Source organism: Petaurus breviceps, unplaced genomic scaffold (assembly GCF_028583685.1).
Source record: "Petaurus breviceps papuanus isolate PSGF00001 unplaced genomic scaffold, PetGlider_PUasm1.0 140, whole genome shotgun sequence".
Taxonomy (NCBI): Eukaryota; Metazoa; Chordata; class Mammalia; order Diprotodontia; family Petauridae; genus Petaurus; species Petaurus breviceps.
In genome coordinates, this window is record NW_027185698.1 from 52,166,201 (window position 1) to 52,183,105 (window position 16,905).

Sequence of the window (16,905 nt, forward strand, 5' to 3'; positions counted from 1 at the left end):
CAGAATGTTCCAAGCCTCCCTTGCATGAGAAGTGAGTAACGGGAGGTGGAGAATCAGCTTCCTGAGATTGTGGGCCCAGTCTGAATTCATCCCCATGGCATGCAGACCCCTCAGAGTGTGCCCATGACACACCCCTCAGAGCCCTCAACAGCACCCCCTACACAAAATATTTCCAGCACCATTTTTGTGGTAGCAAGGAACTGGAAACAAAGCAGATGCCCAGTAACTGAGGAATGGCTAAACAAATTGTGGCACACAAACACAATAGAATATGACTGTGCTGTAAGAAACAACTGTAATTGGTATAGGAACGATTTACATAATCTGTTACAGAGGCATGAGAGTAGAGCAAGGAACACAACATACACAATGAACATAATCATGTAAATGGAAATAAAAGCCCCTATAAATCAAGGTAAGATGAGTGCTGCAAGATTGTCCCCCCAAAAAGTCATAGACCCAAAGAAGAGCAATAAGACACTTCTCCATACACCTTTGCAGAGTTGGGAGATCCATGTTTGTGGAACCTTGTGTGTATTTTGAGACCTCAGCCATCAAAACTTGAATTTACAAAATAACCTATCAAAATGAAAATACATTTTTTTTCTAAAACTGAGTTGTTGATATCATTTAATTCTAACTATTATATCATTAGAATATTTGATCCTTAAAGGAGGAAAATGTTTCATTTTTTCCTTACATCCCTGAAATAAAACACAGTGTTTGTGACATAGTATGTACTTAATAAATATTTGTTGTACTGAGTTGAATTCATGAAAAAGGATGTTTCCTACTCAATAGTTTCCTCAGGGCCCCTTTTACTTCATTGTTCCTTAGACTGTAGATCAAGGGGTTCAACATAGGGATCATTACAATGTAGAAAACAGACACCACTTTATTCTCATCTGTTGAGTAACTGGACTTAGGCATCACATAAATGAATGTAAGGGTCCCATAGAAGAGAGAAACTGCTGTGAGGTGGGAGGTACAAGTTGAGAAAGCTTTGGATCTCCCTTCAGTGGAGTTTATCTTCAGAACAGAGAAGAGGATGTATGCATAAGAGATTATGATAATTAGCACTGTGATCATAATTATTGACCCAGCAGAGGCAGCAGGAAGAATTTCAGCAAGATGGTTGTGGGAGTAGGAGAGCTTCAAAAGTGGTGAATAATCACAGAAAAAGTGATTGATTTTATTGGGTCCACAGAAGGACAGATTCAATAAGCAACCAGTGAAGATCCAAGCATTTACACAACCACCCAGATAGGATATGATAAGTAACAGAGTGCAGACCCTAGTAGACATGCTGGTGGAGTAGAGTAGGGGGTTACAGATGGCCATGTACCTATCATAGGCCATCGCAGCCAGCAGGAAGCACTCAGCTGTCCCAAAGATGCCTCCACTTAGCAGCTGGGCTGCACAGCCTCCAGGAGGGATTATGGTTTTGTCCACAAGGAAACTCTTGAGCATAACAGGTGTAACAGTCGAGGAATATCCAATATCTACAAATGCCAAATGGCTGAGGAAAAAATACATTGGAGTATGAAGTTGGGAGCTATTTCTGATCAATGTGATTATGGTAAGGTTACCAACTAAGGTGACAGCATAGACTCCCAAAAATATCACAAAGAGAATGACACGAAGATTTGGATCATCTGTTAACCCCAAAATAATGAATTCTGTCACAGCAGTGCAGTTATTGCCAGACATCTGTGTTAGAAGGAGAGCCTATTAGACAGAAGATAAGGAGATTAAAATATAACATAAGATTAAGCTTTGGATATGTCTATTGATGTATTCAGGAAACATTCACTGGTCAGCTCCTACATGCCCATCCTACTTTGCTCTTGTGCATCATGGCAGCATGGTCATAAGCAAAGCAGAGATGAATATTTGTTCCCTCCAAATTTTTCCCCTGACCAACCATACTGTATGATTGGCCAATTTTACCATTGTGAGAATACAAAAAGGCTGTAAGAGTAAAAAGGATTGTTTAATTACATCATTAGAACCTTTCTTAACTATATATAGAGACTATATCCAAATGTGTGAATGCTGTTCTGCCACTTAAGCACCATTGTTAATCCCTTCCAAAGAAATAGAGTCTGCTCTGTTCCTTCCCCTTTCATAGGACCACTTTTCACATCTGAAGATTTTATCCACCTCATGCTAATTGACTATGAGGAAAGTCCTAGTTTCCAAGATCACACTTTTTTTTTTAAATCCTAAGAGAAGAGAATGGAGATTCTCAATTCTGAGTCTTATTGTATTTTGCTACTGGAACTTGGTGTTTCTACAAAGAGGAATCATTAAGATAGATATAATATGCTAGTCTGAAGGACTATGGAAAATTTTCCATGGAAATGCTGCTGTTTCTAGGTAAAACAAAGGAAAACACTTCCTCAACTGCCTGTAATCATGTCCTGTTTTCCTACTGCATCTTTCAATTGCAGAATAGCTGAGCAAATTGTGGTATAGGATTGTACTGGCAATTTTATGTGCCATAAGAAATGATGAAAAACACTGCTTTGGAATAATATGGAAATACTTTGATTAAATGAAGCATTAGAACTACTAGAACAATTCATGTAATAACCACAATAATCGTGAGAAGGGAAACCACTTTGAAAGATCTTAGAACTTGGAACAAAATAGGGACAAATCGTGTCATGGGACTGATGAGGAAATATTATCAACCACTTCTTGGCAGAAAAGTGATGGACTAGAGGTACAGAATGAGGCATTCTCAGACATGGTGAATTTGTTGATTTTGTTTCCAGTTAAGGAAACAAAGAGATCTCTTACAAGGTAAAACTTCCTCTGTTAGTGGCAAGAGAGGTAGCTGACTGGGCAGTGATAGACATGAGTGTATGAAAGGAACAAGAACAAACCATTTTAAAAATGCACAGGAGAAAAAAGGAAGCATAACTTTACATCTACACACACGTATATGTATGTAGAAATGTTATGTTTCTTTTAAAGACTAAACTGTCTTGAAACACTTGCATTTGTTAATCTTTGTTAAGTTCCAAGTGCAAGAAAATGTCATAAATATTACTTTTTCCTGAAAGGCTCTTATTATTGCCAACTCTAAACTCATTTTTCTTCTCTTCTCAGTACAGTAAAAATGACACAAAATATTGAGATACTGTTTATCTCAGAAAAAAAATCTGACTATAATACTTATTTATAGTTCAACTCTGTGACCACAAGAAAAAAGAATGCCTTAACAGTAAAAAGTTTTAGAGTGATGAGATAATTATTCTACACCTTCCACTTCCCATTTTCCACTCAAGAAAAGACTTTGCAACTTACTTTTGTGACAAAGGAAAGGCTGTCCTGGTGAGATTCTGTTTCTTTCCTCTTCTACAGTTTAATATTCCTCAATATTAACCCCTAGTGTTTTTGCAATAGTCTCTGAAAGAGAGAGAGTCCTTCTTTTCTCCAGGATTAATTCCTCTATTTATTCCATTGATCCCATCCTTCCTATTTCAACCTTAAGCTTCATCTGTTGAAAAACTACCCTATCATCTTTAATCTTTTTATCTATAAGCTTCTTTCCTTGTTCCTATAAATGGGCTCAAATCTGTGCAATCCTTTGCAACCTTTCATTTGACCATGACATTCTTTCAATTTATAATACTACATCTCTTCTCTTTCCCTATCAGCTCTCAGGAGGGGAAAATCTCTTTGTTGAGTCCTCTTCTCCTACTCATTAAAGCATTCTGATCTGATTTCTGACCCCATCACTTGACTACAACTATTCTCTGCAAAGTTACCAATAATTTCTAAATCACAATGTTTTTGCAGTCTTCATTTAAATTCGCATATGGAAAGGATTGTTACAGACTTTGTATTTGTATCATTAGCACCTAGGAAAGTGGCTGGAAAATAGTAGGTGTTTATTAAATACTTTTTGATTGATGGATTCTTGACCTCTTTGCAACATGTGACTCTGTGAACCATCTACTCTTATTGGATACTTTTTCTCATGAATTTTCATGACACTGGCTCTCCTGGTACTAGTATTCCTCCTACATGTCCGACCTTTCTTCTCAATCTCCTTTGGAATATTATTAACCCTGTGCTGCCTCCTAATCATAAATATGCCCCCAGACTCTATCCTAGTCCCTCTCCTTTTTTCTCTACCTTCTCAATGAAGTCATTAACTTCCACTGCCATTAACATCTTCATCCAAATGAATGCTAAGTCTGTAAATCCATCCCAGAACTCCTATCCCCTGATCACCAGTAGCTGGACATTTGTAACTAGATGACTCCAAAACATTTGAAGCTTAACATGTTCAAAAGAGAAATCATCTTATCCCCAATCTTCAACCTAAAGCCATTTATCTACATAATTTCTTATTTCTGTTGAGGGTCCCACCATATTTCCAAGAACCCTAATTTGCAATCCAGAAATCAGTCTCTATTCTTCATTCCATCTTCCATTTCCTAGTCAGTCAGCTGCCAAATTTTTCCACTTCTTCATCTACAACATATAACTTATAATCTCTCATCTTCACTTAAATAGCCATCATCCTAACTCAGGCATGAATATCCCCTAACTTGCATTATTGCAAAAATCTCTTAATTAGAAGTCCAGTCTCTCCTTCTTCTAAACTCTAAAAACATACGAAAATGGTCTTTCTAAAGCACACAGATAATCATGTTACTTACTTACTCAAACCTTAACAGATCCTTTATTGCAGTAAGGACAAAATAACAATTCTTTACCTAGATGTTTAGAGTCATGCACAATCTGAATCCAGTTTCCCCCTTCATATTTATTTCACTTTGTTCTCAGACATGTACTCTATATCCAGCCCAACTGGCCTACTGCCTGTTCCCCAGACTCAGAATTCTATCCCCATCTCTTTCTTTCTACACAAGACATCTTCCATGCTCCAAAAGCCCTACCTCATTTCTGCTTCTTAGAATCTCAAGCTTCCTTGGTGTCTCAGCTAGTGGTTCATCACTTACAGAAAGTCTAGTTTCTAAAGCAGTTTCTCCTAACCTTATCTTGCATTTGCTTATTTGTGTAAATATTTTATCCCTTTTTCTACAATAAGCTGCCTGAGTTTAAAGATTGTTTCATATCCCCCTTCTATCTCCAGTGCCTTGGACAAGGCTCTGTGCATAGTGGACACAGAGAAATATTTGCTGAATGAAGGCACCAACACATTTTTGAAAAACTTAAGTCTCATTTATGTTGGTAATATAATTACCAATAGCAGATAACAATAATTCTAATAAATCAATCCCACTATTTAAATTTCATAAATTAGTTTCCTCCCAAAACTTTTAGTTGATAATATAATTGTTATCATTTTATAGATGATGTAACTGAGGATAACAGAGGTGTAGTCACCCACAATCATAGTCATAGCCAGTAAGACTCAGACGTGGGATTCAAACCCAGCTCTAATGACTTCAAGTTCAATTCTTTTTTCACTACATCAACCAAGAAATATATCAGTGAATATCCTCCAGCTAAAACCTCAGTCTGAGAAGCAGGGGGAAAGCAACACATGAAACAAATGTACCTTTATACATACAGAGTTGTTTACCTAAGGTATTCTTATCTAACCACATTCAATTATGTACTTACTGTTTGTTAGTGATATTTCAGGATGTATGATATTACCTATGGTAGATCAGAATTTAATTACTAATATTCTGGAATAATGTTCCATGCATACATATCACTTGCAAATCTTTGACTTTATATAGCCCTACAAGGGACCATATACATGAAGACCCAAATCAGGAATGAATCCTACTCATTAAGATAGATTGGGGGTGGGGGGAGATTCAAGCCCTAAGCAAAACTGAAATCAATGTAAATTTGAGAAATAGAAAAGAATATACAGGTCTGCCCACCCTGAACTCAGCTACAAATAAAAAATCAGAGCCAAGTGTTTTTACAACAAAACCAAGAACAGCAGTGATACCTATTGATGCAAGAAGATGATAACTTCAGGCTCCAAGGAACTCTCTGTGCACAGCAAGGGAATATTGATGTTTGGTTTTGCAGCATTTGGGATTTAGACCCCTGAGCACCTTAACACCAACTATAGCCAATATCATCAAAATTCCATTTGAAATCCAGTGGGATTAAGAAAATTACTAACATGAAGGTGAGTTGTTCAAGAAGTCCTCTAAATTCTCAGGGGCCTTTGTTAACTTTTTCTTTGTCTATATTTTTCTAGGATTTTCTAAAAAGGGAAAAATAAGACTGGATAACAATATAGCCAATCTAGTAAGTATAATCTTCTATGGATGCTCTCAAAAATTGTTCTTGGATCAATATGTGGTAGTTGTTATTGTGGCAATGTTAACTAGATGAAAATTGGTCCTCATCACAACTCCTGATCCATTTTGATTCTATTACCTTTTAATTTTTTGCAATGTCAATTAGCATTTATGCTGTCGGTGTACTTAAGAAATTCCCAGAGTACCTGAGAAATCTAAAACTAATTTTTTAAAGTATCACAGAAGTCAGAACTATGAAAATCTTTTCAATTTTGTAAATAATCATCTGATCTTGTTGCTTTCTCAAAAGGTTTTACTCCAATTAACTTTCTATTTTAATTAATGACATTTTCAGTTCAATTCTTTCTAGTTAATAATGCCTTTTCAAAATGCACCCTAGATCTGGACTTCCAGGTGCTAAGGTGTCATTGTAAGGGTAAACTGACACAACTCTCCCGTACTCACATCCAAAGAATCACAACCCCACAACAAATGCTAGAACAGCAGGATTAGGAAAAAGATGGGTTGAAACAATCTTTTAACCCAAGAAACTTGGAAGATCAGCAAGAAAGGTCCATATCACTTGGGTGAAAGTGGAGGGCAGTATAGGGCAGGAAGCATCCCAGCAAACCAGCAGCAAGACCCACCTTAGCACACTAGTGGGAGATCTTTAGCCCCAGTGTGGTGGAGCAGGCAAATGCCAACACCAGGACTTCCCTTGTGCCTTAGCATAGCCAGGGGAACTATAATATGGGCACCTAAGCAAATAGTGTCTAGACATACACAAGCCAGCACTAGCCCACCAAGCTTCAGCATAGCCCTGGGCAAACAACCTTCAGTGGCCAGGACTCATGCTTCAGCATAGCCCTCAGCAAACAAGCAGCCTCCAGAGGCCTGTCCACAAGTGTTTCAGTGTAGTCCCTAGGAAATGCAGAAACACCTCTCAGAACATACCAGAAACCACCATTAAGACCCCATCTTAGCACCAGGTAAGATAGCAGAACCCTGCAGCCTCCAGTAGCACCAAACAACACCTACCCTACTCCTACAGTATAGCACCAGACATAAGGGTCCCCTGTGAGCCTCAGGGGAACATCAGTGCAGCAACAGGTGAACAGCCAGATCCTTCAGCCACCAGCATAAGAAGGGAGAGACAGTGACCCCTCCATCCAAGGAGCAGAGATCAAATTTAAGAGAAAGGAAAAAAGTCAAAAGGGGTGGTAGTGGTGGTGGTGGTGAGCAGAAAATAATAAAAAAATAATCTGACCATAGAAAGCTGTTATGGTGAGAAGGAAGACCAAGGCACAAACTCAGAAGAGAAAACAATGTCACAACATCTACGGGAAAAAAGCACAAAGAAAAATGGATGGAAAGCAGTCTCAGGACCAGAAAGATCTCATGGAAGATCTCAAAAGGGAGATTACAAATCATATAAGAGAGATATAAGAACAGTTTGTAAAAGAAATGAAAATGATACAAGAGGATTATGAAAAAAAAGTCAACAACCTGGAAAACTGTTTAAAAAGTGGAATTGCCCAAATGGAAAAGGAGATGAAGAAAATCCATTGAAGAAAATAACTCCTTAAAGAGTACAATTGGACAAATTGAAAATTAAGTACAAAAGCTAATCAGAAAAACAATACCTTAAAAGTTAGAATTGAGCAAATACAAGCTAATGACTCTATGAGGTAGCATGAATTAATCAAACAAATTCAAAGGAATGAAAAAATTGAAGAAAATGTAAAATACCTCATGGGAAAAACAATTGACCTGGGAAATAGATACAGGAGAGACAATATCAGAATCATTGGACTATCTGAAAGTCATAATCAAAAGAAAGACCTAGACAGCATCTTTCTAGAAACTATTAAGGAAAATTGTCCTGATGTCCTGGAACCAGAGGGCAAATAAGCATTGAAAGGATGCATTGATCACCTCAAGAAAAAGATCCCAAAATAAAAACTTCAAGGAATATTATAGACAAATTTCAGAACTATAAAGTCAAGGAAAAATACTATAAGTGGCCAGAAAGAAATAATTCAGATACTGGGGAGTCACAATCAGGACCACACAGAAATTGGTAGCTGCAATGTTAAAGGATGAGAGGTCATGGAACATTATATTCTGGAGGGAAAGGGATCTAGGACTACAACCAAGAATCACTTCAAGGTGATGGGGAGGGGGGAAATGGCCATTCAATGAAATTGAAGGACTTCAAACTTTAATAAGGAGAAGACTAGAACTAAAAAAAAATTTGACCTTCAATATCAAAACTCAAGAGAAGCATAAATGGTAAAAAGGAAAAAAGAAAACATAAGGGATTCAATAGATCTGTTTATACATTGGTTTACATTTGTTTACATCCTTACACAGGAAGATCATATTGTGCCCAAACCGAAATTACCCATCTCCTGATTTGAAACCCGCCATTAAGCCCCTTTATATATTTGTCTTTGTCTCTATCCTATACCCTGTAATATCTTAAAACAGCTTAAGGCATAGTCTTGGGTATTGCCCAAGTTGTAGTCCCAGGGTTATGGCACAAGTTTATCTTACAAAGAGACCACCCTGTTCTGTTCCTGCTGACCAAGCAGGGTCCCCACACTCTTTACTCAGAACCCCATTACCCAATGACCCTCCACCCTGTACCCTCCACCCTGTTCTGGGAGGGACCCCCCTCCAGGAAAAGTTGCACCCTTCTACCCTTGTGCCATCTTCCCAAATTAACCCTGAGCTATAGATCTAACCAATGGCAATTCCTGGCTTCTGTACATCATTGTTTATGCTAGCTCCCCTCCCCAATTGTGGTTTTAGCCTTTATAAGCACTGTATGTACCCCAATTTGGGGCTGCCTGATTTGAATTTATACTCCAGGCAGTGCATGCTTAATCAATAAATCCACACCTAAATTTACCTTGAACCCAGGTCTCAGCTCACTCCTATTCTCTGCACAACAATAATACTTGTAACTTTTAAAATTGTGTCACTAACAGTATGAAAAAAGAACTATACATAGACAGAGGATATGAGTATAAGGTGAATTTGAGGGAATGACAAAAATTTTAAGAGATGAGAAATAGGAGTACAAATGGTGCAGAAGGAAGGGAGAAGTAGAAGGGTAAATTATCTTACATGAAGAAGCAAGAAAGACCTATTACAGTAGAGGAGAATATGAAAGGCTGAGCATTGGGCATAACTTGAACCTTACTTTCATCATTACTGGGTCAAAGAGAGAATAATATACACAATTATATGAATAAAGACATTTATCTTACCTGACAGGGAAATAGGAGGGAAGGAGATTTAATAAAGAGTTGCAGAAGGGACTGGCATAAAGGAGCACCTATCAGGGAAAGTGGTAAACAGAAACAAAACACTGGTGAGGTGGGAAAGGGTGAAAGGAGAGAGTGGATAAAGAGGGGGAAGAATAGGATGGAGGGAAATACACAGGTGGTAATCATAACTGTGAACATGAATGGCATGAATTGTTCCAGAAAACAGAAGTGGATAGCAGAATAGATCAAAAACCAGAATCCTACAATATGTTGCTTACAAGAAAAACACTTGAAGCACAGAGACACACCCAGAGTAAAGATAAGCAGCTGGACCATAATCTATTATGCTTCAGCTGAAGTAAAAAAAAACTGGGGTAGCAATCCTGATCTCAGACAAAGTAAAAGCAAAAATATATCTAATTAAAAGATATAAGGAAGGAAACTAAATCTTGCTAAAAGGTACTATGAAACAATCAAATTAGAAGGGCAAATCTACCTGTCAGATCTATGGGGAGGGGAAAAATTCATGACCAAAGGAGATAGAGAGCATTACAAAATGTAGAATGAATAATTTTGATCATATTAAATTGAAAAGCTTTTGTGCAAACAAAACCAATGCAACCAAGATTAGGAGGAAAGCAGAAAGCTAGGAAACAATCTTAGCAAAAAAAAAAATAGCAAATGTCTCTGACAAAGGCCTCATTTCTCAAATATATAGAGAACTGAGTCAAATTTATGAGAATATAAGCCATCCCCCAACTGATAAATCATCAAAGAATATGAACAAGCAGTTTTCAGATAAAGAAATTAAAGCTATCTATAGGCATATGAAGAGGTGCTCTAAATCACTTTTTGTTAGATAAATGCAAATTAAAGCAACTGAAATAAATACTAACTCACACCAATCATATTACCTAATATGACAAAAAAAGAAAATGATAACTATTGGAGAGGACATGGGAAAGTTGGGATACTCATACATTGTTGATAGAGTTGTGAACTGATCCAACCACCCTGGAAAGCATTTTGGAACTATGCCTAAATGGCAACCAGTCTGTATATACCCTTTGATCCAGTAATACCACTACTAGGTCTGTGTCCCAGAAAGATCATAAAAAAAGAAAGGACCTTTAATACATTTGGGGCTGAATTATTCTCATTTAAGTAGAGAAAATATTATCTTATAAATAATATGTATCCTCGAAATCTTGCTTCACAACAGGCCTCTAAGGTTTAGGAGTGCTAATAGGTCAGAGAATGCACAGCTGAGATTGTGAATAGTCTGTATGAATTCATGATTGGTCTTCTTGGCAACTCTTCCTTGGCACACATTCAACTACCTCTGTAGCTTTAGAAACATATTGCTATCAACTGGAGGGAAGACCACCTACAAGAAGCATTTTCTAAAAATTAGCCTAAGGATGAAAAATATTTAGTGATCATGGGATATAACTGTTATCTCCTGGTGGGCAGCATCCACAAAAGAGTTGGTAATAATTATTTTAAGTGTCACCTATCAGTTTGAGTAGAGAGGTAGGAACATAGCTCATTCAGGATTTTTCATAAATTATGAAAAGAAAAGAGTGCTGAAGTTTTATCACACAACATACATAGTAACAATAGGTTTCAAAAAAAAAACTCAACTCAACTCTCAGGTAAAGATGATCACAATAAACTCTATGCAATACAATGTTTCTTCTACTTCGGAAGTTTCTTTTCAGTACACAAAAACACTAAATCAGGCTGTGCCAGCTCCAGCCATGCCTCACATTGCTGCCTGGCCATATCCCCACCACATATACTTCCATTGTACCCCACTTCACCTCCTCCCTTGCCTGATCCAGAGCTATAAGTAAAACTATACTGCTCTTGCTCCTGAAAAACATGTCAATTAACTCCTAAAGTTCCACTCAACCATCCCTATGTAACATCTGCAACAAAATTTAGCTCACCATAAGCCTATGGTAAGATTTGTTGTCCCCAAAGGTCCACGTACTTCCCTCTTTTTCAAACTTAGGGGAGTTTGGGGGATGAACGTTCAGTGACTGTTTCTCCAGGGGTGCAATTAGGAAAATTCCTAACATACAAAACACAGTTTTAACAGCTTCATCTGTCTAAACAGGTTGACATGAATCCATTTACATATGGTCTTGTGGTTACTTCCATCTTTGTTGTGTCTATTATGACCTATTCTTAGGTAAAGGACTGTTAGAGAAGACTAAGACCATATGAGCCTCAAAAGGTCAGAAGAGCAAAATGCCAGAGGTTTGGATAATGGAATCTATACTTGATTTTGTAGGTAACCAATTCCATACCAACAGGAGAGTACTAAGAGGAAATCAGAATCCATCTCAGCAAGGTATTGATTTCACAGGTGAGGGAGAAACTATTCATAGACTATGCTGTATTTGGAAGTGAACTTGGTAGAGCCAATACTTTGTAGCAACTGCTTTAAGTTTGAGCCCACTCTCCAGGGTCTGAGGTGGTATTGGGAAGAGTATGCAAACGATCCACAAGGATGAATTTATACCTACCTGTTGGGCCATATCTTTTCAGTAAATATAACTTTGTACTGTTAATTGATGATGTTATATAAATTACATTGGGTAACTACAAACTATTTCAAGTGATGATATTGGATAGATATTAATTGGCACAGGAAATTGGTATTGGGAAGAACACACCAAAATGGGGAGAGAGGTTCAAGCCAATACTGTTTTAAAAAAAACCATTATACTCCCTTGAGGTTATCCCTATAACCTAGAAGGCAGACATAGCCAACCTCACTCTATGAATCATTAGTGTGTGTGTGTGTGTGTGTGTGTGTGTGTGTGTGTGTGTGTTGGGATAAATGCCCCAAGAGCCTATATGAACTTCACAATGAAAAGGAAAATTATAAGGGAAAAAGAGAAAGAGGGACTAGCATTTTCAGATTTCAAATTATTTTATGAAGAGATTATGATCAGATTATACTATATATAGATTATTTCATAAATGATGTTATTTTTGGGAAAAGGTAGAACAATAGCACAGAACAGGAAATACAGAATTATAATCCAAATTAAATGTTAAAGTAGTACTTGGGGGGGGGATTACAAAGCAATGGGAAAGGCACTCATTTTTGAATGGTAGATGATGTCAGGCAGAAGGACTAATAGAAGCAGAGAAACAAAAATTAGGAAACTGACAACTGCATTCTGCCTTGATAAGACCAGATATGGAATACCATGTTCAGGTCTGGTCTCCTCATTTTAGGAAAGTCTTAAAAGACAGAAAAACATCTAGAAAAGAATAACCAAGATGGTGGTTAGTCAACAAGGATTTTCCATGCTTAGTATATACCAGGCTCTATGCTATAACTTGGAATACAAAGGAAAACAAAAAACAGTCCCTGTCTTCCAGGAGTTCACATTCCATTACGAGAGATGCCACATAAATAACCAGCTACATGCAAATTATAGGCAGAGTAGATGGAAAATCATCTTAGAGAAGAAGTTGCTGTTAGCTTGAAAGGCCAGAAAAGGCTTTTTTTTTCCTTTTTTGTTTTTGAGGCAATTGGGCTTAAGTGATTTGCCCAGAGTCACACAGCTAATAAGTATCTGAGACAGGATTTGAACTCAGATCCTTCTTATTCCAGGCCTAGCACTTTAGCCATGACACAGAAGAAGCTTCTTACAGAATGTGGGATTTGAATTGTCTTAGGAAAACACAGGAAAATAAGCAGCCAGTGTGGGGGAGCCAAGCATTTCAGGCCTGTGAGACAGTGTAAAGATGAAGAAAATGGAGTGTCTTGTGTGGTGAAAGGCAAATAATTCAGTGTAGCTGGATTGTACAGTGTATGGATGGGAATAAAGTGTAAAACTGAAAAGTTGTCAGGTTGTGAAGATTTTTATTTTTTAAATGATTCTTTATTGATATCTTTTGTTCTTACATAATCTAAATTTCTTCTAGTATATCTCCTTCACCTTCACAAAAAGCTATCATGTAGAAAAAAAGAATACATTTTTACAATGCATTATGCCACAAAGGTAGTCCTTGATAAAAATAAATTCCCCACATACACCTACATATTTCTAGCACCACTTTTATGATAGCAAAGAACTAGAAATAAAGCAGGAGAGGAATGATTATTTTTCTCTTATATTAATAACTAATATATTAATAACCAATTAAGATTAAGATTTTCCCTGTCTATTTCCTCATTCAAAAACCAGCCCCTGTAGTTATTCAGTCAGTCTCTTAAGGACATTGCTGATAGATGAGATTATCCAAATCCATAGGGTACATGTTTTTTGATCTTCGGTGGAACCCCACCCAATGAGAAGACCTCACAAACAGAATCCAGTTTAGGTGAGAACTTGCCCTTAGGAAATAAGGCACCCTTCCATTAGAATTTAGGGTGAATCAGCTTATGAAGGGGAAAACCAGCCAGAGTGGTCTGGATAGAGATGAAGCCTTTTATCCAGATTGCTGGAGGTGGTGGAGGCTCACGATCAGGTCACATTCTCAGCAGAATGAGCTGAAGACTTTTTGCCCACCTCATTAATATGTCCACCCTCTCACTGAATGTTAACCACTTGGAGTTGATGTCCACCCTCAGGTAGATCTCCTTTTCCAAAGGTTTTTTTAAGCTGACCTCATTTTATTAATTATTTACTAGTAATAACTAAAAATTGATTATTAAATACCCAGAAACTATGTCTCTCAGACTTTTCATTATTCACAGTAGATGGCCAGTGACTGAGAAATGGTAAAACAAATTGTGATACACAAACATAATAGAATATGATTGTGCTATAAGAAACAACTATGATTAATACAGAAAGAGAAACGATTTATTTGATCTGTTAGAGTCATAATAGTAGAGCAAAGAACACAATACACACAAAATGAACATAACAATGTAAATGGAAAGAATAGCCCCCCTCCCAAATCAATCAAAAATGAGCATTGCAAGATTCCAAAGAAATAACCATGGACCCAAAGAAGAGCAATAAAACAAGTCTCCATACACCTTTGCAGAGGTGGCAGGTCCATGTTTGTGGAATATTGCATGTATTTTCAGACTTTTGCAATCAACATTCAAATTCACAAATTTAACACATCAAAATGAAAATATATTTTTTCTAAAGCTGAGTTGTTGGTATTACTTAATCCTAACTATTATATCAGTAGGTTATTAGATCCTTAAAGGAAGTAAATGTTTCATTTTAGCCTTGCATCTCTGAAACATATCACAGTACGTAGGACTTAACAAATACGTACTTAAAAAAATATTTGTTGTATTGAGTTGGGTTCATGAAAAATGATGTTTCCTACTCATCAGTTTCCTCAGGGCACCTTTTACTTCATTGTTCCTTAGACTATAGATCAAGGGGTTCAACATGGGGATCATTACAATGTAGAAAACAGACACCACTTTATTCTCATCTGTTGAGTAACTAGATTTAGGCATCACATAAATGAATGTAATGGTGCCATAGAAAAGAGTGACCGCTGTGAGGTGGGAGGTGCAAGTTGAGAAAGCTTTGGATCTCCCCTCAGTAGAGCTTATCTTCAGGACAGAGAAGAGGATGTATGCATAAGAGATTAAAATAATTATCACTGTGATCATAATTATTGACCCAGCAGAGGTAGCAGGAAGAATTTCAGCAAGATCATTGTGGGAGTAGGAGAGCTTCAGAAGTGGTGAATAATCACAGAAAAAGTGATTGATCTTATTGGGTCCACAGAAGGACAGATTCAATAGGCAACCAATGAAGATCCAAGCATTTACACAAGCACCCAAGTAGGATGTGATGAGTAACAGAGTGCAGATCCTAGTAGACATGCTGGTGGCGTAGAGTAGGGGGTTACAGATGGCCATATACCGATCATAGGCCATCACAGCCAGCAGGAAGCACTCAGCTGTCCCAAAAGTGACTCCAAAAAATAGCTGAGCCACACATCCTCCAAGAGGGATTATAGTTTTGTCCAGAAGAAAATTCTTGAGCATAATAGGTGTGACAGATGAAGAATATCCAATATCCACAATTGCCAAGTGACTGAGGAAAAGGTACATTGGAGTGTGAAGTTGGGAGCTATTTCTGATCAATGTGATTATAGTAAGGTTCCCAACTAAGGTGACAGCATAGACACCCAGAAATACCACAAAGAGGATGACATGAAGGGTTGGATCATCTGTTAACCCCAAAATAATGAATTCAGTTACAGCAGTGCAGTTATTGTTAGACATCTGCATTGAAAAGAGAACCTATTTGATAGAAGAAAAAAAGAACACAGGATTAAGCATTGGATATGTCTATTGATGTATTCAGGAAACATTCACTGGTCAGCTCCTACATGCTCAGGCTACTGTCATACTCTCATACTTTGTCGATATGCATCATGGCAGCATGGTCATAAACAAAACAAGAGATGAATATTTTTTTATTGCTTCCAAATTTTTTCCCTGGACCAACCATATTGTATGATTTGCTAATACTGCTATTGTGAGAATGTGGGAAAAAGCTGTAAGAGTGAAGAGGATTGTTTAATAATATCTTTGGAACCTTTCCTAACTATATGCAGAGACTACATCCAAATCTGTAAAGGCTGTTCTGCTATCCAAGCACCATTGTTAATCCCTTCCAAAGAAATAGAGTCTTCTCTATGTTCCTTCTCCTCTCACAAGACCACTTTCCACATCTGAAGATGTTATCCACAAGAGGCTACTTGATTATCAGGAAAGTCCTGGTTGCCAATATGATCCTTGTGTTCTAAAGTCACAAGAGAAGATGAATAACAATTCTGATTCTTCTCATATTTTTTACACAAGTCAACTGGGGTTAAATGACTTTCCCACGATCACATAATAGGTAAGCATTGAGTGTCTAAGACTGGATTTGAACTCAGGTCTTCCTGACTCCAGTCCCCCTGCTCTATCCACTTAGCTACCTTGCTGCCCCTGTTTTGTGTATTTTTCTGCTATAACTTGGCAGTTCTAAAAAATAATCTTAAAATTAAGCTAGATATTGCTAGGCTAAAAGATTATGGAAATTTTCCCATGGAAATACTGTTTCTAGGTAAAACAATGGAAAACACTTGCACCGTCAGCTATGACAAAATCCTGTTTACCTATTTACCTGTCAAGGCCTTCAATTGCAGAATAGCTGAGCAAATTCTTAGCAAGCAGAAAAGTAATGGCAACTTTATGTGCCATAAGAAGTGATGAATAACACTATTTTAGAGTAATATGGAAACATTTTCACTAAATAATGCAGAATGAATTCAGTCAAACTAGAAGAAAAATGTATATGATAACTACAATAATCACAAGAGGGGAAACCAATTTGAAAGATCTTAGAACTTAGAACAAAATAGTGATAAACCATGTC

General features: G+C 37.3%; 2 protein-coding genes across 2 annotated transcripts; both read right to left on the reverse strand.

Annotated features, from left to right (window-relative positions):
* Positions 1-771: 771 nt before the first annotated feature.
* On the reverse strand, positions 772-1,710 carry LOC138151047 (olfactory receptor 5P80-like). The gene has a single exon (XM_069074493.1). The coding sequence runs from the start codon at positions 1,708-1,710 to the stop codon at positions 772-774; it is 939 nt and encodes a 312-aa protein (XP_068930594.1).
* Positions 1,711-14,825: 13,115 nt separating this feature from the next.
* Positions 14,826-15,764, reverse strand: LOC138151052 (olfactory receptor 5P80-like). The gene has a single exon (XM_069074502.1). It carries the CDS (start codon positions 15,762-15,764, stop codon positions 14,826-14,828), a length of 939 nt encoding a protein of 312 aa, XP_068930603.1.
* Positions 15,765-16,905: the final 1,141 nt, after the last annotated feature.

Coding starts and splice junctions, on each gene's coding strand:
- LOC138151052 (XM_069074502.1), bottom strand. CDS start 15,764: ATGTCTAACAATAACTGCACTGCTGTAACTGAATTCATTATTTTGGGG.
- LOC138151047 (XM_069074493.1), bottom strand. CDS start 1,710: ATGTCTGGCAATAACTGCACTGCTGTGACAGAATTCATTATTTTGGGG.